Source organism: Spermophilus citellus, assembly GCF_964194105.1.
Source record: "Spermophilus citellus genome assembly, chromosome: 9".
NCBI lineage: Eukaryota > Metazoa > Chordata > Mammalia > Rodentia > Sciuridae > Spermophilus > Spermophilus citellus.
In genome coordinates, this window is record NC_138191.1 from 13,022,190 (window position 1) to 13,047,088 (window position 24,899).

General features: G+C 41.4%; 1 protein-coding gene across 1 annotated transcript; it reads left to right on the forward strand.

Moving 5' to 3' along the window:
• Window positions 1-2,287: 2,287 nt before the first annotated feature.
• Window positions 2,288-19,338, forward strand: FCGR2B (Fc gamma receptor IIb). The gene is made up of 7 exons (XM_081306084.1): window positions 2,288-2,476; window positions 7,432-7,452; window positions 9,154-9,408; window positions 10,932-11,186; window positions 11,865-11,987; window positions 16,383-16,420; window positions 16,548-19,338. The coding sequence occupies exons 1-7, from the start codon at window positions 2,365-2,367 to the stop codon at window positions 16,626-16,628; spliced, it is 885 nt and encodes a 294-aa protein (XP_081162210.1). The 5' UTR covers window positions 2,288-2,364; the 3' UTR covers window positions 16,629-19,338.
• The last annotated feature ends 5,561 nt before the right edge of the window (window positions 19,339-24,899 follow it).

Sequence of the window (24,899 nt, forward strand, 5' to 3'; positions counted from 1 at the left end):
ACATTGAACAGACCTGGTTTTATATTCTGATTCTACCACTTACTAATCATCTAGCCATGGACAAATCATTTGAACTTCTCTGAAGCTAAGATTCTTTAGGTGTAAATTACAATGATAATATTTATCTTCTGGGATGATTGTAAAAATTAGAGATAATATAAGCTTAATGTCTCCTCAAAAATAAGTGTGCATATGCTTCATATTAAGTGTTGTATTTGTTTCTTAGGGTGTGTTAACTATATCAAGTTGTTAGCTATATGTAACTTCCATTTCTAATTTGTGTCTGTGTGTGTGTGTGTGAGTGTGTGTGTGTGTGTGTGTGTGTGGTAATAGGGAACCCAGGGTCTCACACTTGCTAGGCAAGTGTTCTACCAATGAGCTATGTCTCCATCCCTTTAATGATATTTGTCAAGTATTGATATCAGCTCACTGACCTCTCTTCACTGGTAAAAATATTATTTTTACCTAAAAATCGGTTAAGGATTGTTTAGTATCAGAGCTGAAAAAAGCTCCAGCAGATTTAGTTATCCCAAAGAAAGAACTTAGAGGACTCAGTGGAGAAGTTTGGACAATTTTTTTTACTTGTGAACTCCTCAGTGGTAGCAGACGTGACAATATGGAGGGCCACACCTCACCTACAAGAAGAGGGAATGTATACAGAATAGGTTGTGTGTCTACCGCACAGACAGATTTCTTCAGATGTTTTATGAGTACATTCCTTTAGAACAAAGGACACTCTGCTTTGATCCCCACCTAAAGACTGGAGACAAGGGAAGTGACCAGTTTCCATTCTCCTTTTGCATATTACCACATTCTTGGAAGTCCTTCTTATCTTACCATCAGGAACAACAGGGCTTCCTAGGCACTGACTGGTGTTTATCCCAACAAGAGCTGAAGGGGGTTAGTGAATAAGATGGTGCCAGTCGTAAAAGCATGTGGCAGAGAGGGTGGGGCTGCTGAAAGTTTCTGAAGACCACAGAGCTTGAGAAGGTTTTACAATGTCACTTCCTTGAGTATTACAGCTGGCTTCCTGAAAGAGCATTTGGGAGAGAGGCCGTAGGAGAGGACCCCAAGACAGATCCCACAATTATCTCATGTTCTGAGGATGTTAAGGGTAAACAAATGAGGATGATGACAGAAAACAAGAAAAAATAAGTTATATTCATTAGACACCCATGATATAATAAGCACATTCATATTCTTTCTTCCTCCCCCCCTCTCTCTTCTCTCTCTCTCTCTGTACTGGTACTGGAGATCAAACCCAGAGCCTTACACATGCTAGGAAAGTACTCTACCATTGAGCTGCATCCCAGCCGACTCATATTCTTTTATTTTCTAAAAATCTTGAGTTCACTGATTCTCAACCAGGGGTAATTCCTCCCACACACAAACCCCCAGGAAACATTTGCCAACATCTTGAGTCATTTTTCTTTCTTAACAAGTGGGGGAAACCAGTGGCATCTGATGAGTAGAGACCAGAGATGCTGCTGAACATCCTACATATACAGGGCAGGTCATCACAACAAGAATTATTTGGTGCAAAGTGTCATTAACACTGAGGTTAAAAAACTCTGCTTGAATTGATAAGTATGATGATCTTCATTTTTTTTTTTTAACAGATCCAGAACCTGAAGCTCTGAGAAGCTATCTGGCATTCTAACTTGGACTTACCATCAGCATGCTACAGTGGTGAGAACAGTGATGAGAGAAATGACCAGGATAAAGAACCAGGGCCCAAATTGGTACTCAGTAGATATTTATTGGGATGTTCATTAAATTAATAAATGAACAAATATAGGAGGGAAATAATGAGGATGAGTGTGGTCATCCTACCCCTACTCTCTTTCCACAATCCAAAAGTGACTCAGGAATTCTAACAGAGAAATATCAAATGATGGTTGGTGATCTCAAGACCCTATGGTCAGTTTGGGGAAGAGTCCAGATTTTAGTATCTGGATCTCCAAATGGAAGAGGCACCAGAATTTGCCTGTATATTCTTCTCAATTATCTTTTCTGAGGAGGATGGGGACTGAGGTTAAGAAGTTCTAAGCCGAGTTAGGGAGGCCATTTCCCTCTTTCTCTCAAAGGCCCGGGCCAGCTATTGCCCCAGAAAAAGGAAGTTGCTTCCCATTTTCTAAAATTTCGGTGACTTGAACTGATCCAGACTCATTCTGGGAAAGCCTGAATCTTCTGGGAGGGAACAGTTGAAAAGAAAGAGGGTGGAAGGGGAGGAGCCTAGGAACAAATAGACCGTTTCTTTTCACTTCCTCTTTTGAACTTCAGAATTGGCTTGTCCTCTGTTGGAATTTGCCAAACCTGGAGAGAGAAGCCTGTGCTGTTGGAACCAACTTATTCTAGGGGGTGATGGGAGTCCCCTTGTTCCTACCTCTTCTTGCCACTGGGAGTGACTGGGCTGACTCCAAGCCGTCACAGACTCTGGGCCCTATGCTACTGTGGACAGCTGTGCTATTTCTGGGTGAGTCGGGGCTCACAGAAGGGAGACAAGAACAGGAATACCTGGGTTGGGACTGAGCTTGGATAGGGGGTGACAGTGACATGGGAAGCGTGTTGGGAAAATCAGGTGCATGGAGGCAAGTAGATCAAACTCTAACAACCCTTAGAAAATCAAAGTTGGCAAGGCTCTTTTTTTTTTCTGGTTGGTCTTTTTTTTTTTTTTTCTTCTTAACTATCTTTTAGTCAATTTCACTGGGTCCCTGGGCTCCCAATGCTCTGCCATCCTCAACATCAGAATCTGCCCAAGGAAATACACTGACCTATACCTACCTGAGTGGCAAATGGATGGCCACAGTATTTCCCTTTAAATTTGTGTTTTACATGGGACTAAATCTTAAGCTAATGCTACCTTAGATGGGTGTGAAGGAAGCTCTAAGATACATTTTGTGGGGTGACAATGGCCACTCTCCTCACCTCTAAATGTGGCAAAAGCCCATTTTCTTAACACAAAAGGAGACCCCCTGGGCAGAAGCATAGGTGGATCTGGGTTATCCAGGGAACCAGGGCTCAGAGAATCCACAAAACTGGGCAATTCTGGAATCAGCAATTGTGGAATCAGAGACCATGCATGCCTCCTTTCACTGCATAGACCATGGTGTGGGTCCTAGCTCTGATCAGTGAGAAAGCCAGTGTGCTAAGCCAGGTGAGAAGACCATTTTCTGATCATGTTCTCAGGTGTGGACCAGGGGACAGGAAGTGATGGTGCTAAGTGGTTGTAAGAGCCGAGGGGAAGCCCTAGGGACCCCTAGTGGCAGAACTGTTTCCTCTAGCTCAATTCCTAGGGCTTCAACCCTAAACACATGAGGGCAGCTCCTCCAAGTTACTGCTATGACTGATAATGAAATCCAGTCAGCTCTAGGAGAGCTCAGCTCTCAATGCTGGAGGATATAGGGCTGCAGGAGGCAGAGGTAAAGAGAAAGAATTTCCCCTTGAGTGGATTACAGTAGAATAGATGTAAGGTGAGCTCTGAATCCCCTCATTTATTATGTGGGAAGGCTGACCTAGAGAGGTGATGTGCTTCTGTTTTGTGCTAATAGTGCCAGTAACCTGGGCAGGACTCTTGGGAAAGATTTTTGGTGTTTTCTTCCATTTGCCTTTTGCTAAATCACTGAGTATCTACTCTTATCTTTTCCATTCTTTTCTGGTAATCCATGTTTAGCTCATCATCTCATCATTACTTGATGACATTTTTGTGTGTGTGTGTGGTGCTGGGGATTGAACCCAGGGCCTTGTGCATGTGAGGCAAGCACTCTGCCAACTGAGCTACATCTCCAGCACCACTTGATGACAATTTTATATCAACTTTTGTTGTGTCTTGATTGTTCCTGACTCCCCTCTCGTCCTTTCATGTTTCATGATGAAGTCACAGCATCTTCAAGTACAGCTATGGCTGACTCACTGCACTCATACCTGCCTTCAGTGTTGGTCCATTGCCTACTGGAAAAGCTCTGATTCTACCCTTCTTAACCATGTTCCTCATTGTGCCTCCAATAGATTCTCCTCTACAGCCAGGCAATGTGTGAATGTACTTCATTTATAACACCTTTGCTTCTGCTAATTTTCAGACTGCCTTGTTTAAACCTCATGTTAATTCTATGTGGCAGGCACTCTTCTAGGACTTGGGGACTTATCAGTGAACATGATAAGACAGTTTTGCTGACCTAAAGTATAAGATCTTTCTCTTTCCTTTCCTATTTCTCTTGTTTACTTTTATATATACACATATACAATTTATATAATTATATAATTTATATAATTTCATATTCTGTTAATTGGACATCTCTGAATGTTTGAGAGCTCAGAAACAAAATATATTAAAAGTCCAACTTGCCATCTTCCTCTTATAAATATTTGTATCCTTCTAATATTTATATGTGCATGAGCACAACCACCTTTTCCCTGGTCATCCACTTATATCATCCACTTATATCATCTTATTAGGTGCCAACTTCTCTGTTCTTTCTCTGAGATCTGTACCCTCTTCTTTACTTCCTACTGTCAAACCAACTGAACAAATAAATATATGGAAAATACATGTGCATTTGATTGAGACAGAAAAGGGCAAGGGATTTGAGGGGATTTGCAATGAGATTATTATAATGATGAATCATCAAATCTAAGCTAGATGGGGGAGATACAGGCAAGTGTGGGCTTAGGAATAGAGTGGTAGAGTAAATGCTTTGGGATCTTTGATGAGGTCAAGATGATTATGGGAGCTGTACTTGAGCAGATGAAGTGGAAGGAGAGGAGGTCGTGATTGAAGCATGGGATATATGATTTTATGATTTTTGAAATCAGTATGGCTTCTGGTGATGATGGTTTCTGGGTATAACGTGGGCAGATGTGCTAAGTTGTATAATCATTCACTGGGGATGAGTAGGTCATGGAATAATGAAGCCGGATATTGGACAGGTCACCCATGTGTATTTGGGATCACAATAATTGTCTTTTTCTTAACTAATCTCTTTCTACTTCCCCTGTTCCAATTCATCTGACACAGCACTTTGGGCTCCAATTTGAACATTCTGAGTGACTTTCCACTGTTCGCTGAACTAAAGAGCAAACATAAAAGTTAATTTACATTTATTTTAAACTTACTGTATGTCAAGTCTTATCTGGATTATCCTCTTATTTAATCCTTATAATAACCCTACGAAGTAGGTGCCACTGTCATTATCTCCTTTACAAGCAAGGAAACTGAAAGTCATTTTGTTCAAGGTCACTTGGCAGTGGCAAAGTCAACATGTAAACTCTTTCTGTGCTTTTACCCATTGCCACATCTTTTGGCATTAGGAGCCCTCCAAAGTATGTTCCTACCTAGATTTTTAGCTTTGTTCCTCATTATCAGAAGTGCTTTGGCAGAGATAAGAAATGAAGTAGAAATTGGCTTGGAATGTTCTAGAAATTTTGCCAATTACCTTCCAGTCCTTCCCATAGAATAATATCTCCTCTCTCTACATGTCAAAAACTTATCAATCCTTGAATGTACATGATGATTTTGAGCTCCTCTGTGGGATTCTCCTTCTTACCAACTCCAAATTCTGCCAAGTCTTAGGATCTTTTTCTCCTCTGAACCTCCATAGTATTTTATCCACACTCCTCCAATGTCATGAAGCAATATCTTTTACATTAAATTATACATATGCTTATCTCCACCATTAGACTGTTGGTTTCAGTGGGGGACAGGGACTTAAGATTTTTCAGGTGAACTTTAGGTGAACTCAGGATGATTTGTGGGACAGGAGGAATTCAATGCAGTTTTGTTGATTAGCTTTGGATTGCAAAGGAACAGCACAGTGGGTCTAAGTGTACATATTAGAGATGTAGTAACATCAGGACCAGCACCTGGTTCTCCAAACTCCCAGGCCAACTCTCCACAGTGCCCGTTACTGGTTCCTTGCTTCTGCTTCACTTACATTCCATGTGTTTGTCCCTGAAAGTACACACATATTTTGAAAGCCTCTTGACTTTCTCTCAGTCCAAATACAAGAGGAAACCCCCCTGAAACAGATGGACACATAAACATGCCCTACACAGGCATAGGCATTGGGCTCTAATTCATCTAAGGACCCTGCTTTGCTCCTTCACTCAATGATGGTGCCCACAAATCCACTTCCATTCAGTTTTCCTGGCCCTTCCTGGCCCCTACTTTGCCTCCAATTGGGAAGTTCTTTCCCTAACCCAGTGTCATTCCACATGCCTGCACATGAAAACACAGATCTGGCGTCCTTTTGCACACTCTTCCTCCTTTCAGATTTGCCTATTGGCAAGAATCTGGAAGGTTTAATTATCAAGTAGCAGAAATGCAAAATAAAAATAGTAGGACAGAATGCAATTGTTAAAAATGACAACATAGACTTAGCATGGTGGTGCATGTCTATAATTTCAGCTTCAGGGGAGGTTGAGGCAGGAGGATCACAAGTTTTAGGCCAGCCTGGGCAACTTAATGAGACTCTGCCTCAAAATAAAATAAAAAGGACTGGGAGTGCAGCTCAATAGCACCAGTGGTAAAGCACTTGCCTACCATCTACCATGTTCAATCTCTAGTACTACCAAAAAAAAAAAAAAAAAAAAAGAAGAAGAAGAAGAAGAAGAAGAAGAAGAAGAAATCAATATGTAGACAGATTTTATAAATTTAGTGGATTTTATATTGCTCAGTGAAAAATTAGGTAAGAGAATACTTTTTAAATAATTTTCTCATTTGCTATTTATGTATGTCTGTATGTAAACATATGTGTATGTTTTCATGGGGAAAATTCCACAGGGTATATTGCCAAGGTAATAATATTTTTATCATGCCTATTTTCCATTTTTCTACAATGATCATAGACAATATGTAATCTCTATATACTACTTGCGAAAGAACAGATAGACTGGCAAAATCATTTACACAGAAGCATAAATCATATGTAAAGTCCAACAGGGAACTTTCCAGAGGCATTTTTACTTTGTTTTATTTTTAAAATATATTTATTTATATTTTGCACTATTGAGGATTGAACACAGTGAAGGCTGCACTACTGAGCTACACTCCCACTCTTTTTTCTTCTTTATTTTAAGAAAGGATCTTGCTAAGTTGATGAGGGTGGCTTCCAACTTGTGATCTTCCTGCCTGGGATTACTGTTGTATTTTTATTTTAATCAGCCAAGTGTTAAGCCAAACAATGATGTAAAAATAAATAAATAAATAAGACAGTGATTTGTATCTCCTTCCTTCCTTCCTTCCTTCCTTCCTTCCTTCCTTCCTTCCTTCCTTCGTTCTTTTCTTTCTGTTATTGGGGAGGGAGCTCTCAGTACTTTTGAACATGTATCTAGGGATGTGTGGGCTGAGGACTGGACTAAGGGTGAAAGAACTCTAGGCAGGCTGTTCATTGTGGGGGTTCAGGTCCTGGTTGATCTTTGCTTTCTTTCTTACAGCTCCTGTTGCTGGGATACCTGGTAAGTACTCTACCTACATTCTCTCCCTGCCCCAATGTTCTATCTGGAGGCACTCTGAATAGACCAACAACCAACTTCCGTACCAGGTCAGATCCAGAAAGGGTCATTGCTCCCAGAGATGCCCTGTCCCTGCTTCTTCTCTCCAAGGAGGAGGGGGGTGGGTGCTTCAACCCTTCTGGTTCTATTACTGTGAGATGTTACAAACATTGTCACAGAAGATATAAATTTTACCCTCTCTCAACTAAAAAACAAAACAAAACAAAAAAATCAAGAATTTCTTAAAAATTGATCTTGAAGAAGTAGAGTAGAATTGTAGTTACTTCCCAGAACCTGGGAAGGATAAGAGAGGGGGTAGAATGGAGAGAGGATATTTAATGGGTACTGAGATATAATTAGAAAGTATGGTTAGATAGGAGAAATAATTTCTAGGGTTTCATAACACAGAAAGGAAACTATGGTTAGCAATGATTAGTTGTGTATTTCAAAATGTCTAGTTGAAAGGATTTTGAATGTTTCCAAAACAAAGAAATGATGAATGTTTGAAGTGATGGATATGTCAATTACTCTGATCTGATCATTATCCATTGTATATATGTATTAAAGTATCACATGTACTCCATAAATATGTGTAGTTATTATGCATTATATCAAAATATAATTTTTCTTTTAAAAACCTCATTAGAAAACAAGTTTCCTCTCTCCAAATAAAATTCAAGGACATACAGAATAAGATGATATGCATAGATTGTCCCAAGTTGTTAAATTCTTTACTTTGAGTAGATCTGAGGGCTTCAAGGCCTGTTCTCTTGACAGAGAGAGCTTTGTTGGAGTGACCTCTGCCAGGTAATTCTTCATCTGTACATTCAACCTCCTCCCACCCCCAGGACTGACCCTCTAGCTTTTCTTCCTCTCTTTATTCTTCTGAGATCACAGAAACTCCTGTATGCTTGAGTATGAGACCTGGCCATTCTGACCTCCTATTTAAGGATAAGGAATGACATCAGATTGCAACAGAAACCTGATCTCTAACTCTTATGTCTGACATCTCCACTTGCCAGATGTCCCCTCTTGTCTAGACGAAGCTTTGGAAAAAATTTATCACTAGTGTCCAAATGTGCCTCAGTTTATAGGGGAGCAAAGTGAATATCCAGAGAGATAAAAATAGATAGATAGATAGATAGATAGATTGATAGAACAATTCTTGGCATGTTATTTATTTTTAGGGTATTTACCTTGCCTGCTTCTCTCCTTTTCCATGCCCCCCCCCTTTTTGTTTTTTGGTATAGGGATTATACTCAGGGGTGCTCTACCTCTAAGCTACATCCCCAGCCCTTTTAATATTTTACTTTATTTTGAGACAAGGTCTTGCTAAGTTGCCCAGGCTGGCCTCAAGTTTGTGATCCTCCTGCTTTAGCTTCCTAAGTAGGTGGGATTACAGACATGTTCCACCACAACTGGCTTCCCTTTTTCCTCTTGCCCTCTCCTTCTGAGAATCAGTTGAGTTCCCTGAGAGTTCCCTGGGCCCCTGGTGGTGGGTTGTATGAGTAATAAGAATTGCCTTCAGTTGCCAAAGCCTCCTGGGCCTGATTCTACTCTTGGTGCCCCCAATAGGAATAAAGATACTTCTTTGGGATTCAAAGTCTGCTTAGGCTTTTGGGGTTCCCTTTGCTCAAACTGTCTCCTCTCTCTGCCCCTCCATAGATCTCCCGAAGGCTGTGGTGAAACTTGAGCCCCCATGGATCCAGGTGCTGCAGGAAGACAATGTGATACTGAAATGTCAAGGGACCCGCAATCCTGAGAACCACTCTACTCAGTGGTTCCACAATGGGAGCCCCATCCCAGGCCAGACTCAGCCCAGCTACAAGTTTAAGGCCAAGAACAATAACAATGGGGAGTACCGGTGTCAAATGGACAAGACAAGCCTCAGTGACCCCGTGCATCTGGATGTATTTTCTGGTCAGTAGAGGAAGTTCAGGGAGGGGCCTTGGAGAGATTGAATCTGCTTACACTGCAGATGTTTGTGGAAAAGGGAGGTGGTCTGTTTACTGGGAAACATCGACGTGAGGTGCTTGTTTGCCCAGTCATTTCCCTTTTCACCCACCTTTTTACTTCGTATGTCGGGTGGAGGTCCAAATTCCTAAGAAATTTCTCAGTGTATATGAATGATTAATTTTTGCAATAATCCTGATTGAGCAAGAGAGTGCCAAAAGCCACAGACACACGGCTGAGTGTGAGAGAAGCAGAAGGAAGGCCCTTCATCACAAAAACCCTTCCATTTTTTTATGGTAGAGCAAAAATTAATTAGAAAGCAAGCAAGCAAACAACAACAACAACAATAACACAGACTATGACTGAATCCTGACCCTGGAAACTACTAGCCATATAAATCTGATGAATTCATCTAATGCTTAAGTTTCAGTTTCCTCATCTGAACAATTCGTATACTAATGCCTCAACTGTCATATTCTGGAGAGAATTATCATTTCCCTGATCTCTGTACCTCTCATAGTGCTGGGTGCCCTGCGTCTCCTTCCATCTGTGTATTTCCAGTACCTGAGATAGGGCAGGGCTTAATAAATGTTTGCTGAACAGATCAATGACAAAATCGTAGGCTCTCTATAAAGAGCCACTATGTGATCACAACATCTATTGCTAGCCAGGCATGGTGGCACTTGCCTGTAATCCCAGCAACTCTGGAGGCTGAGGCAATAGGTTCACAAGTTTGAGGCCAGCCTGGGAAACTTAGTAAGACTCTGTCTCAAAATAAAATATAAAAAGGGCTGGGTGTAGCTCAGTGGTAGAGCACTCCTGGGTTTAATCTCCAGTACTACAAAAGCAAACAAACAATGACTATTGTTACTGTTACTCTTCATTAGGCACCTCCCATTACCTTATTCCCAAATATCCTCAAAAAATGTACAGCAAGGTCACAATTCACCTGTGATATTGCCTTCAGAGATCCTATTGAACTGAGGCTGTACATTTATTAATATTTATCAAGTAAACTGACATTCGTTGGAGGTTTAAGAATTTCTGCTATTTCTGAAACATGGATCTGCTGCATTGTCCTCAAATGTCCTTTTCTCAGTCAGACTGAGTTCCTCCCTTCCTCCCCTAGGGAAGGGACTATATATCCAAGTCTCTTGTGTCCTTGACAGGAGAGCACTGCAGCTGCCTTCTCCCAGGAAAGAACAGAGAAGATGAGTGTGTTCGGAATACTGGCTGTGTTCAAGAAACTTTTAGATGCATAGTGTTATAATGCCTGTTTGCACAGATGAGAAACTGAGGCCCAGAAGAGTTAAAAATTTCCCAAGAATCCAGAGCTCATAAATGAATGAATCCAAAATTAGAGATTAAACTGCCTGATTCCAATCTTAAGCCCTTCCCTCTGCACATCATATTCCACCAGTATTGATGGTCTGAGTCTCAGAGTTGAGCCATGACATCCTGGGTCCTGTTGTCCTTTTGTGTTTTTTCAGACTGGCTGCTGCTCCAGACCTCTCAACTGGTGTTCCAGGAGGGGGACACCATTGTTTTGAGGTGCCACAGCTGGAAGAACAACCCTCTGAACAAGATCACGTTCTACCAGAATGGAAATTCCAAGCAGTTTTCCCATTTCAATGCCAACTTCTCCATCCCGTCAGCAAACCACAGTCACAGTGGTGATTACTACTGCAGAGGAAGTGTAGGGAGGACGCCCTACTCATCAAAGAATGTGACCATCACTGTCCAAAGTATGGGAACTCTGTTAAAATGTAGGGAAGGGTTGCACAGGGGTTAGGTTAAAGTCATATAGACCACATGGAGATCTGAGAAATGCTATGGTAGCAAAGTTGGGTGCTGAGACAAAGGAGAGAGTTGTAGAGGCCTTGTTGGAACCGGTGGGAAGGAGTAGGAGCCAGAGCTAAGAGCCCCCAGTTCCTGGGTGATAAGTGACAAGGCTGTCGTCCCACTTTGAAACATAGGTACCATACTGAGAATAGTAGTGAAATAGAGCTCTCTCATTGGTACAGAGGTTCCTTAAACTCCTGGAAATTGCTAAGAGCTGAAGTTCACCTCAATTTTTCTCATGTCCCATGTTTTGACCATTTCCTCTTGAAGGCCTGGCATGTTCTGGACAGTAGGAGGCTTCATGCCCACCGTCCCCCACTGCCCCTGAGCACTGTCCCTCTCCTCTTAGATACTCACTAATATACCTTTATTAGTTTGGTGGAGAAACTTGAATAAGGGGGAAGACCCTAGTTCAGCCATAAAAACTCGGGGCGGATGAGGTTGTGGGGTGAAGTACTACACCTGTGAATGACTTAGTCAAAGAAGAGCTTCAGGTGACGGGCACTGGACCATCCTGCTGGAGGAGGGTGAAAGGGTGGTAGTGAGAACAGGGAGCAAGTTCTCAGATCTGTTTTTCCTAGGGCTCAAGTCGACCCACTCTTTACTGGAAATGATCATTGTGCCTGTGGTTATCGGGATTGTTGTAGTAGCCATTGTGGCTATTGTAGTAGTCACAATCTACCTCAAGCGAAAGCGGACTTCAGGTTTGTGGTTTTCCTTGACTTTTGTTATTAGTTCCTGCTTAGAAGAGGCTCTAACCCTAGATATTGCTGGAACTCCTATATTTGAACTAGCAAATCCTTAACATTCAGATACAGCTCTATTTTATTCATTCATTCATTTATTAATTTTTCCATTCAGCAAGGCTCAAATGAACTTGTTTTTGTGTCAAGCACTGTGTTAGACACTGTAGATGATGCCAAGATAAAGAAGTCTAGTTCCTGACTTCAGGAGTACTCAGCAGTGTGGGGAAGACAGAAGTACAAATAAATAATTGTAAGATGGAGTAAGAACAATGACAGAGAAATGAAAAGGCTCTCTAGTGATATAAACGGGGCACCATAACCCAGTGTATTAGTCAGCTTTATCACTATAATGACATACCTGAGATAATCAGTCTGTGAAGGTAAGAGGTTCATTTTGGCTCACAGTTTTGGAGGTTTCAGTCTATGATCAGTTGGCTCTATTGCTTTGGGCCTGTGACAAGGCAGCACATCACAGTAGGAACATCTCGTGGTCAGAAAGCAAGAAGCAAGGAAGAGACTGGGAATATGTGTCTATAGCAAATCAAAGGCACACCCCCAATGAACTGTAGACCTCCCACTAGGCCCACCTCTGAAAGGTCCCACCACCTCCCAGTACCACTGTTCTAGGGACCAAAGGTTTAACACAAGGGTCTTTGGGAGACACTCAAGATTCAAACTATAGCAGCCAGCCTATTCTAGAGCAGTTAGAGAAGTTCTCATGGGGAGACACTATATTGTAGTGATTGAGGTACAGACTGGGACCAGACTACATGGATTCAAATTTTAGCTCACAGCTAGCTCAGCAGCAATATGACCTTGGGTAAATTGCTCAACTTTTCTGTTCCTCGGTTTCCTTATCTGGAAAATGGGGATACTAATAGGACCCACCTCATGGGATTATTTTGACAATGAATAAGGATTAAGCTCTCATAACAATGCCTAATAGATAGTAGAAGGCACATATATATGAGCAATTACCACAGTGGAGGAGGTGATGTTTGGGGTAGCAATTGGCTAGGCAAAGAGGCCTAGAAGAACGTTCCTGGCACAGAGGCCAAGATATAGAAATGGGGAATTTTGTGGCTAGGATAGTGGTCAAGGAAAGAGAAAAGGGTGCTGTAGGCCACTGAGAAAGAGAAAATGATACTACTAATATCTCACAAAACACTTTGCAATTCATTCATAGCAGGACCCCAGTTACTGATAATAAATAAATATGGAGGTACTGAGATACCGAGAAAAAGAGGAATGCTTTTAAAAGGCAAAGTAAGCCTAAGGAAGACACTCCTAGGAATCTCCATGGGATTGCTGGCTTAAAAGGCTCCCTGACTAGCCTTTACAAGCCAGAGTGGTTCCTGGGCAGGGCAGCTGGGAGTAGGTAGGAGAAGGAGGCATGTGAGGGATGGGTCATGTTGGTTCTAACCGAATCCTCCCCTGGTCCTTGGTCCTGAGAACTAAAGCCCCACCTCATAACCCTACTAACCTCCTATGTGCCCCTCCTAGCTCTCTCAGGAAACCCTGAGCACAGGGAAATGGGAGACACCCTCCCTGAGGAACTAGGTGAGTACAGCATTCCCTCTGGGGGCTCAGTGATGTTCCACCCAGGGCTGCCAGATGGATCGGAGCCAGCAACAAGTGGCTTATGTAAGTTCAGCCTAAGCACAGGAGACGGAGCGGGCAGTGGGAGGAGGGCAGGGGCTCAAATCACTTGGCCAGTTCTGAGTCTAACTCCTGGGCCCAAAGAGGGTTTCACTGGAGAAGAGAAAAGGAACATCTATCTCAGATACTGAGCCGGGAGGGCTGCATTCAAATGTCTGGAACTAGGCATCAGGGAACATTTGCAGAGCAGGAAATCAGAGATATTTGGATCTTCCTGTGACTTGGCAAAGTTGACAAAGAATAGGGGTAAGAAGGTGTAAGATGAAGACCCATAGGATTAAGGAGGTAGGGGTCTAAGAGGAAAGGAGGGGGAAGATTGGGGGAAAATGCTTAGATTTGTTGAGAAATATATAGGTATGGTAAAACTCAGCTCTTAGTGGAATAATATTAAGAGGAGATTTGGGCTTCAGAGAATTCTGAGGGAACCAGAGCCATTAGTGGGTTTTATTTTGTGGGCAATGGTTGATTCTGATGTCCACTTGCGTCAGTTTATTAAATATTGGCCTGGTTCTGTCATCATCACACAATAGAATATTGAGAACGTCACTCCCCCAGATGGAGTTCAGTCACCTCACTGAGAAAGGAAGTGGGTTGGTCTGGGTGACCTCTGGGCCCTTATAGGTCTGACATTTTGAGAGCCAGTGACCATTCAACCTCTGGCCCAGGTGGAGGTATGTAAAATGAGTAATATTCCAGGAGATTTCCTGAATGTGGTTAAAATCAGAGCACAAAGGAGGTTGGAACTTTCACTGCAGCTTCTGTGACAGCAGAAACAGGCAGGAAGAAAAGGCCCTTGAAGATTTCGCCTCAGATGGCTGGAGTATGACTCAGAGCAGAGCCAACAGATTTGAGAGCTTGAGCAATCTGTTACTCATCTAGCTGCACTTTGAGTAGGGTCTGTGTGTCTCTTGGCCAGGCCACGTGGGATGTGGGCTTGAGTCCACATCTGGGGCCAAACCAGATGTAGAAAAAAATCCAAACACAGCTGGATTCACCACTTTATTGTTTGATTTTTGTCTACTCTGGCATAAATATTTCACGAGGCATCTATGCAGCCAAGCGCTGGAACTGATGGTTTCCAGAAAGGAATAGTAAGTTGCTGGGATTGTTGAGGAATGTAATAGAAGGAGAATTCCAAAAGTGGTTTGTTCCAGAATTTGGAACATAGCAAATAAGGGCTCTTTGTGTCCAGAGGGTGCGTGAAGAGACTAGAGACATTGTCTCAGGCTCCTCCCCAACTTCCAGGGAAATGATGATTTATAGATTACTGAGGCTGCTTTTTGAAAGGAAAGTGACCACAACACTCGCAGCGACCAAGAGATCTTTATTGAGGCGGTGTCTGATAAACAGAGAAGGAAGGAGAGAGAGAGAGAGAGAGAGAGAAAGCGGAGAAAGAGAAGAGGGAGAGAGAGAACGAGTGCGAGCAGGGAAATCGAGAGCGGGAAAGAGAGGAGAGAGAGAGGAAGCGAGAGTGAGAGTGTGTGTGGGGGGTGCCCAGCAGGAGAGAGTTTTTATAGTCAAAATCTAGTGGGGTCTCTGGGTCAGCATGCTGCCTTGTTGGCGTACAGTGATTGGATCTCACAGTAATTGCTAAGGGTGTCATCTTCTGCCCTCAGGCAGACCAGGCAGGGGCCAGATGTGGGTTTCCGTTCCACCAGAAGGGTGGGGGTTGAACGTTCAGCCTTGAGGCAAACAAGTGATAAGGAAACAGATGAGTGAGGGTCCAGTGTTCAGCCCACCCTGCAGCTAAAATTTATTTATTAAATATCCAAATTCCCACATGTTTTTGCTCTAATTTCACTTTTCCAGTGTGAAAAGTGTTAGGTGGGAATTTGTATATTTATCAGACAAAGTTCTGTCCCTGCCCCTTGCTTGCCTTTTTTTCATGACTTTTTGTGGTACTGGGGATTGGACATAGGGGTGCTCTACCACTGAACCTCATCCCCAGTCTTTTTTATGTTTTGAGACATTGTCTCACTAAGTTGCCCAGGCTGGCCTTTAACTTGCAATACTCCTGCCTCAAAGTCCCCAGCTGCTGGGACCACAGGAATGTGCCGCATGCCTACTGCTTGCTTTTCCTTCCTTCCTTTCCCCCTTTCTCAATTCTTGCCTTCCTATCTTCTTTCTCCATTTCCCTTCCTCCATCCTTTTTTTCTGTCTTTTTTCTGTCTTCTTTCCTTTCTTCTCTGACTTCTTTCCTTTCTTTCTCCCCTCCTCTTTCTTCCTCACTTTTTCTTTTCTTTTTGAAGCAGTGGTGTACCTGATTCTTCAAAGTCCCCAAAGAAGAGGTACTGCATTTGGCCAATGTAGAAATGGCTTTGGTGTTCCCTCTTTGAAGCCTGTGGCCCTCAAAAATCTGGACTTCATTTTACCCTGAGACTGAACACCCCTATCCTCTTCCCCAATATCTCAGATCCCCAAATCTGCCTGATTTGCTTCTAGGAAAGTTCAGCAATTCTCTAAAAAGAATGTGGTGCAAAGACTGCTTTCCTTTGCCAGCGTGGGCAGTGGGGACCGCTGAGACTGGGATGCTCCAGGGTGGGTGAATGAAGCTTGGTGTACAGGCCTGAGTTGGGGTTAGCAGTCCTTGACTCAGGTCTGGTTTGGGCTTTGCTTTCGTAGCCTTGGCAGCTGCACAAATAAGCCCTCTTCTCCAGCAGTGCGTGGGCTAATTTGTCTTCTTTTTGCCCACAGCCAATGTCATTGACTCTGAGGATGCTGCCAAAACTGGAGTGAGTAACCCCTGCCACCTCCTTTTCCTTCTGTCCCTTCCCTCTCCCCTGCTGTCTCTTCTGTTGTTGTTTGTCCCATGACCTCTTCTCGGTGTGGATCTCCACTGCATGTTTCTGCTTTTCCTAGGCTGAGAACACCATCACTTATTCACTTCTCATGCACCCGGAAGCTCCAGAGGAAGAGCCAGATTATGAGAACCGCATTTAGTCTCCATTGTCTTACCCCTGGTATTTCTGGAAGAGATTCAAAAGAAGCAAGGATCTGGTGTCTACTGGCCTAAATACCCCTTGGAGAGGTGGAGGGAATACTGCAGGAGGACTATTCCAGAGTTACCTCTGTGAGTCCTCAAGTTTTCTATATTAAAACCAACAGAAAATATGGTCCCCAATGGCTGACTGTACTGAATCCATCTGTGCCTCAGCACTTCCCAACATGAAGACTCTTGGGTTATACATCCACACAGCCACAATATCACTAATAAAATTACTGTGACTAAGAGATAGTAGCAACATGGAAAACGCTTATGTTACAGGTTACATGAGAATGCTTAAATAAGTATGTATGACATCAGAAATGATAAAAGAGACCAACATATACCAAGATATTAAAAGTGATTATTTTAGGGTGATGGAATTATCAGTGATTTTAGATTTCATTCTTATTTCTCTGTTGAGATCACGTATTACTTTTATAGAGAAATATTATGAAAACACCGTTGCTTACTTTTTCAAGGCTACATTGGTGGGAGTGTAGACTGAGCTCCCTGGGGTCCATTTATCTTCAATGATAAGAATCTGGGGAAGATAGAAATGGGTAGGATGTGGGAGACAATGTGGATTTGGAATGTTAAAACTGACCTTTTATCTGCTCAACTTCTGTTGCTTTTTTTTTTTTTTTTTTTTTTTTGTCTTTTGTACTGGGGATTTAACCCATGAGTGCTTAACCACTCGGGTACATCTCAAGCTCTTTTTACTTTTCATTTTGAGACAGGCTCTCACTAAGTTGCCTAGGGCCTCACTAAGTTGCTGAGGCTGGCTTTGAACTTGAGATCCTCCTGCCTCAGCCTTCCCAGCCACTGGGATTAAAGACCTGTGCTACTGTGCCTGACTCAATTTCTATTCTTATTCCATGTCCTCTTCCCTTTTATCCTATGTAGAACAAAAGTATCACTGTGTTTTGCAATTCATAGTTTTCAGAAAGTCAAACTTCAGGTGAGTCCTCTGTGAGGAACGGGTACTCCCTGCTGGGCTATTGACCTCAGAAGAGCCATTCCTCCTAAGTTAGAATTGTGACTGCCAGATTTCTTGGGGGTTTAGTGAGTGCCCTTTGAAGAGGCTTCCTTTTTGATGGAAAATAATACAGCATCAGTATTTTGAACTTTGTTGAGATTGGCCATAGATTTCTGTGATACTCATTTTTTATGGTCACATAATCAGATTTCTTATGCATATATTGTTGTAATAATTAGAATCATTAATTACAATTAATGAGTTATTGAAGGTTTACTTTATGACAAATTATATTCTTTAAAATTTAGAGAGTTTAAGATTATTAACCATTTATATTTCTTCTTTTGTGATTTTTCCTATTCATTTATTTTCTTTGCCCAATTTTGTAGATACATGGTCTGTTTCTCTATAAATTACAGAGTAGTAACTTCTTTCCTTTTATTTATATGTAAATTCTTTCACCATACTAATAATATATTCTTTTATATAAATTAAAATACAGATCAGCAACAAAATTTTATATCATATATAAATCCACAAACCAGAAATAATTAATGCTAACATTTAATATATCAAACCACATTTCTGTCTGCCACAATAAGTTTATGTATTTTTAAAGTTGCTTCACATTATATATGTTTACATGTTCATAAAAAACAATGAGGCAAAAACTCATGCTCATTGTAGCACAAGTTCAAATAATACAGAAATACAAAGAATAAAAGTGAACATTTCTTTTTGTGCTTACTCCCCTTAATCTTGTTCCCCTTTGTATAAGTGACCATTGTTGAAGTTTTGGTTTACATTATGAATTTATATATATTAAACTTGTAATATAATACATATGTGTAGTTTTTAAAAGACCGTACATGGGATCATACTTTTCATACAATTATGCAGTTGGCTTATTTTGTTTAATAAGATATTGTGGAATTCTTTCCTAGGAAATATTTTCTTTTTTCAATTTTTGTTTTAGTTGTTGATGGACCTTCATTTTATTCCATATGCAGTGCTGAGGATTGAACCCAGTGCCTCACACATACTAGTTGAGTGCTCTACCACTGAGCCACAACCCCAGCCCCAAGGGAGTATTTTCTTTTTAAGGATTATATAATATTCCATAGTACAAATACCATACCATATTTTATTTAACCAATATTTTAAATGTTTCAAAATTTTCTTGGTTATATGCAATGCTTTAATAAATAACAATCTTAGATTATATATTTGATTGCTTATATATTTCTGCAGGTTAGATTCCTAGAAGTACAATGGCTGGCTCAAAGAATATTATCACATTGTCTTTTATGTGCATGTCTTTCTAAAGTATATTAGGGTTCCCTTTTTTGACCCTCTTGAAATGTTGAGCATTCTTAAATATTGCTTATCTTAGTATAATTTAAGTGTATTATTGAGATAGAGATATAGAATAAGGAGAGAGAAATATGGAATCTTGTGGGGAAATATCCCAAAGCCATTGAAAGGCAAAATCAATCCACTGAGATGGAGAAAACACAGTTGTAAACCTTGGCCCATGTCCTGGCCCACAACCTTGGCCCAGTGGCCAGTGCTCTTGTAAAATAAGGGAAACACGCAAGTGCAGGAAAACTGCAGGAAATTGTGCAGCTCCACCCTGGATCTGCCTCCTGTCCAGCCCCAGTACAGCCCTTCTATAAATATTGGACTCTCACCCCAAGTGAGGGCTGCTTCTCACTCTTGAGGCATCACCCATTCTCTTGAAAGACCCTCAGACCCTCAAATCCCCCGTCCAAAGGAGAACTACGTGTCACACTGGCTGCAAAAGCAAGAGGCAAGTTTATTAATACACAGGCGCCTGCGGGTGCACAGCCAAACCTCAGCCGAAGCTTTGGTGTACTGGCACACCGGGCTTTGGGGTACAGTTCTTTTATAGGGAGAGGGGAGCTGTTTCCCGCCTAGCACACTAACAGGTATCTCATTGGTTCTTTTGAATCCAGCATTAGGGTAAACTTGCTTTTCACTATACGTTCTTGGAAAACCTACAGGGTTACATTCCATTCTCAAGCATGTCCTGAGATATGGGTGCAGTGCTCTTTCTCAACCGGTTATATGGTAAGCTCATCCGGTACTTGTGCCTATTTATTGCATACTTTTACTTTCGCAACAAGGCCTCAGGTTATGGGGCTGGAGTCTTTCACTCTCTTGAATGTGTATCTACCTTCCTAAATAAACCTCTGTCTATGCCTTTGTCTGGCTCCCTTTCCCCACTTAAAAAGGTTTTCCTAGTCCCAGAGCTTTTCAGATATGGAAACTTTGAACCAGTAAGTTTCTTCGATTTTCCTTCACAGCTATCTTTGAGTAAACCCATTTTCTACCACTTTGACTTCAAATGTTACTGGAGCCTAGCCTCTTCCTACTCTGGTCAGGATGTTGTGCCTCCCAGTAACAAAAGGAAGAAAATAAAAGCAGGGTGGCGGTGTTGGGGTGGGGTGAGGAGGGAGATACAATAGGGAAGATAAGACTCCTAGAAGTGCAAGTACTCCAAGGTCCTTGTTGTCACTTGACCTTTATTTGCACTTTGTTGTCTGGATACAACCATCTTGGTTATGGGAGAGCTAAAAGCAGAAGTTCCTAGAGGAGATTTCAATATCGCTCTGGTCATGCAATCAAGCCCAGCTACTAACTGTTTAGGCTCATTGAAAACCTGTCATTATACAAAAAAGAAAGAAAACCATGAGTAAAGAAACTGACCCTAGGGATCATCAGTCAAGTTTCAGTTTAAATCACACATAAATCCCACTGCCAAGAGTGGGATTTGTTTAGTTTATCTTGGCTAAGGGTAAAGCCCCTAGCCACCCAGGAGTCCCTCAGAGATAGACACAGAGCTTTTCTAGCCACATGTTATCTTTTAAACTGAGGAGAAGAAAATTTATCTCAGAGGGCTTTCTTTAGAATTTAGAATTCAAAAAAAGAGGATGTTGGGGAGGAGGAATAGACTGGAGAAACAGCCTCCTGAGTGCTGGTAATACAGACATGTGCCTCCACGCTTAGATCTCTTATTGTACCTTTAAATAAAAGCCTTACTGGAGTATGCTCTGTGGAATCTGGTTACCTCTCTCAAATGTCCTCTTCAGCAAGTCCTCTCCTCCCCACCCTCCCCACTATTATTACTCTTTTTATTTTTTCCATGGTATCTATTATTATATTATCTATTATTATATATCTATTTGCCAAAGTCCGGCTGCAGCAAAATAACCGGGGGGTGACGAGCAGCTTGTGTACATTGATACAGCAGGAGTGGGAGCCGTTTATTGTAGGACAGGAGCGGTATATATACATTCCACACAGCTTATCTTAATTAACATAAACTAGATACAGCAGTCAACCAATAAGGAATCTCCACACTTGATGGCTCGCTGGCGTTACTTCACAAACCACTCCCTCTGGCAAAATGCCAGGCGCCATCCAGACTTGTTTACAGACTCTAACATCTATTAATGCATTTTTTTGGCTCAGATATTCATATATATATAGTAAAATGTAAGCTCAATGTGAGGCAAGGTTTTTGCATTATTTAATGGTATATCCCAAGGACTAGAACAAAAAGCCTTGTTGTACATTAATAAATAAAACTATAGTTTCTGGGTCATGTGGTATACTTAATGCTATGGTTTGAATGTGTCCCCCCCACCCAAAACGTGTTGGAAACATAATCACTGATGCAGCAGCATTTGAAAATGGGTTCTAATGAGAGGGTATTAAGCCACAAGAGTTGTCCTCAAATTGATTAATGCTGCTATTCTGGGAATGGTCTGTTACTGCAGCAATGGGTTCCTTATAAAAGGATGTGTTGGGCTCTTTTTTGCTCTTTCACCCTCTCTTTGCCCTCTGCCATTGGATGAGGTGATACAGCGTGAAGGCCCTCTGCAGACACTGGCTCCTCCATCTTGGATTTCCTAGCCTCCAGATCTGGGGCCTAATAAATTCACGTTAATTGTAAAAAACCTGTCCTGTAGTATTTTATAACAGCAGTACAAAGGAAACTTTCTTCATCTTAAGAATTCAAAAAGGTAATACATTTATTACCTTTCCTTGAAATCTTATTAGGTTTACTTGGAAATTATGTTTGGATTTGGAATAAGGTAAGGCTCATTTTCCATTTATCAGTTATTCTAATATAATTAAATAAGTAGTTCACTAATTTGAAATGTAACCTATGTCATTCTAAATTGCCATATATAGATCTTATTTGATTTGTCTATTTCTGCATCAGTACACATTTTTACTTATTACAACTTTATAGTGTATATTGGTATACAGAAGGTCAAGTTTTCTCTAGTTCTTCTGTTTTAAGATTTTCTTTGCTGTTATTGTGCTGCTTCTCTTCAAGATGGACTTTCATAATATTATTAAGACATTTGTAGAATTACATTGTATTTATAGATCATTTGGGTAACGTTTGACATCTATATTACATTGAGGCTTCCCAAGTTATAGCTCTTTATTCATGTAGGTGATGGAATCCCCCTATCATATCATATGGACATAGTACTGTTAGGTAGAACTTGACATAGGCAACATAATTTTGAAACATATCCTCCATCTTAGAACAAGAGTCATCTGAAGGTCACTCTGACTCAGCCTGACCTAAGCCCCAGACTATACTCCATCATCAGGCAAAAAAACCCAAATTGTATTCCATCACCATGCAAAGAAAGGAAATTGTTATCCAAGACTAGAATCCCCAAATTACTTGGTTTGACATGGAACAGTGACCACCTCAAAGAAGGGAGGTGATGTCCACAAAGCCCCTTCCCTGATAACCCCCTAGCAATGGCCTAACTGCAAAATTCCCCCACTCCCTCACTCCCCTATATCTACTCCAGGCTATTAAGGGAAGATGGATCTCATTCTCTCCTGGGCCCCCCCTCCACAGGTTGGTTTGTCTTGAAGTTGAGCCATCTCTCTTCTCTATTTTCTTCATTCAGTTCTTTCCTTACAGCTATCTTTTTTGCACTAATATTTGAGAAATGTTTTTCCTGCCATTATTGGTAGGAAAGAATTTCTTTTTTCTTTCTTTTTTTGGTGGTGCTAGGAATACATGTGTTAAAAATACAGGGGTGCCATAATGAATCAAACACGTGCTCCAAAGTAACTCAGCAAGGCAAACTTTACTTCTGCAGGAGGGCATCCTACCCAACCTGCCAAGCAAGCACATTTGGGTACATTGGGTGGGCAGTCCACCTGTTTTTATCCCTAATACTCTGATGGGAGGAGCTTGGGGTTTCAATCTACCTGATTGGCTAATTTTAAAATTGTGGCAGGGAAAGGAAAGGGTTATAGTTAAAATGGCTATAATTGGATCTTACATCCCAATTAACACTAAATACTATATTCCAAAAATGGACTACCAACTTTCTATTTCTCACACATGCATCAGCTTCATGCATACTAAGAAAACAATCAATCTCTAAGCCACAGTCACAGTCCCCTGGTTTATCTTTACTTTCCTAGGAAATCACATTTTATTAGTATGTGGCACTACACTGCATTTTCTTCTATTTTTAGGTAATTTATGTGTTTATACTTACATCTCCCCTCTCATTACTAGCTTTTGGGCTTTCTTTGAGGAAGTCCATGACCCAGAAAATCAGGTGCCTTCCATTTTGGTAATCATCTTCAGAATTTGGCTCCCTCGTTTTTTGGTTTTGGTACTAGGGATTAAACTCAGGGGCGTTTTACCACTGAGCTACAACCCCAGTACTTTTTATTTTTTATTTTGGGACTGAGTCTTTCTATGTTGCTGAGGATCTCGCAAAGTTGCTGAGGCTGGCCTTGAACTTGGGATCCTACTGCCTCAGCCTCTGAGTCAATGGGATTACAAGCATGTGCTGCTGCACCTGGCTGGGTTTTCTTTCTTTTATCAGGATGGCTTCAGTTGAAAATAACAGGAAATCATGATTCAAACTGGCCTAAACAATAAAGAAATGTGTTATCTCACATTTAAAAAAAGTCCAGAGACAGAGTGTCTCTTTATATCAGGATTCTGGTCATGTTTTTCTTCAATTCTCTGGGTGCTGCCCTTGGATTACCAGCTAGATGAGTACAGTGGTTCTAAGCATCATATCCAGATAGAAGGGCACTATGACTTTTATGTGTTCCTTAGAATAAGAAAAACTTTCCGAGAAACCCTGCAGCAATTTCTCCATGACACTACTGTATTAGAACTGCTCATTCCTAAGTCATTCATTAAAGATTGGGAGACTGACGTTGCCAAAATAGATGTAGCTTTATCATTTAAAGGTACCACCCTCCTGCTTCATTTCCTTTCTTGAAGAATCTTTTTCTTTCCTCCAGAGATAATAAATGTCGCATTTTTGTCATTTGTTTTGTTTCCTGAATCTTATGTCTTCCTAATTCTTGGTTTCCTTCCTTGCCAGGTTTAAGCATGCTTGTCAGAGGCATCCTAAGATAGGGTGCATGGGTGATATAGCAGATTCCATTGTACTGCAGTTTATAGTCACACAGTTCACCTGAGCTGACCTGTAGCTGCTGGCTGGTTCAATTTCTCCTGAGGATTAGACTGTGGTAGGGGAAATGTAGTTACTGAAAAGTCTTTAAGTGTTTAACTTCTCCTTATACAGACTTTTCAACTATCTTTTAATATATATCTGTACATGATCCCTCCAGTTCCCAAACATTTTTCAAGATCTTCCAGGTAGGTAAATTAGCTTGTTAATCGTTAACATTTCTCTCTTCAGGGAAATAAACTTGATTCCCTACAACTCAATTTTCTGTAACAACATTCAGACAGGGTCAGAGACAGGGCCAAAGACAGGTAGTCTTGGATCAGCTTGGAAAGATGAGGGCTAATTGTCAAAGAAAAGGAAATGGGATCATAACATCTCCAGAGCACTTCTCCCTCACAATAGGTTGCTAACATCTCATCCCTTCTCCCGACACAAGGAGTTGCTAATGATTACCCCACTGAGCTGCTTCTTTTCTGCCTTTGAGCACTTAGGCAAGATAGAAAGAGGAAATGGGGAGAGGAAATCTGAGATCTATAAAAGAGGCAAGACCACCCCCTCCCACGGATACCCAGCTCTGGGCCCCCTTCTCTCTGGAGAAGTCTATCTCTGTCTCTCTCTTAAATAAAACTTGCTTTTTACTCTTGCCTCCATGTTTCTCGGGTGTTTAATCTTCAACAACAGGAATGAGGACCAGGTCCTGATTTCCAGCATGACTATGATTTAAGGTCATCCCAACATCA

Excerpts from the sequence above, each read along its gene's own strand:
- FCGR2B (XM_081306084.1), top strand. The coding sequence starts at position 2,365 with ATGGGAGTCCCCTTGTTCCTACCTCTTCTTGCCACTGGGAGTGACTGG. Across the intron at positions 9,409-10,931 it reads GCATCTGGATGTATTTTCTG|ACTGGCTGCTGCTCCAGACC; the intron begins GTCAGTAGAGGA and ends GTGTTTTTTCAG. Across the intron at positions 11,988-16,382 it reads CAAGCGAAAGCGGACTTCAG|CCAATGTCATTGACTCTGAG; the intron begins GTTTGTGGTTTT and ends TTTTGCCCACAG.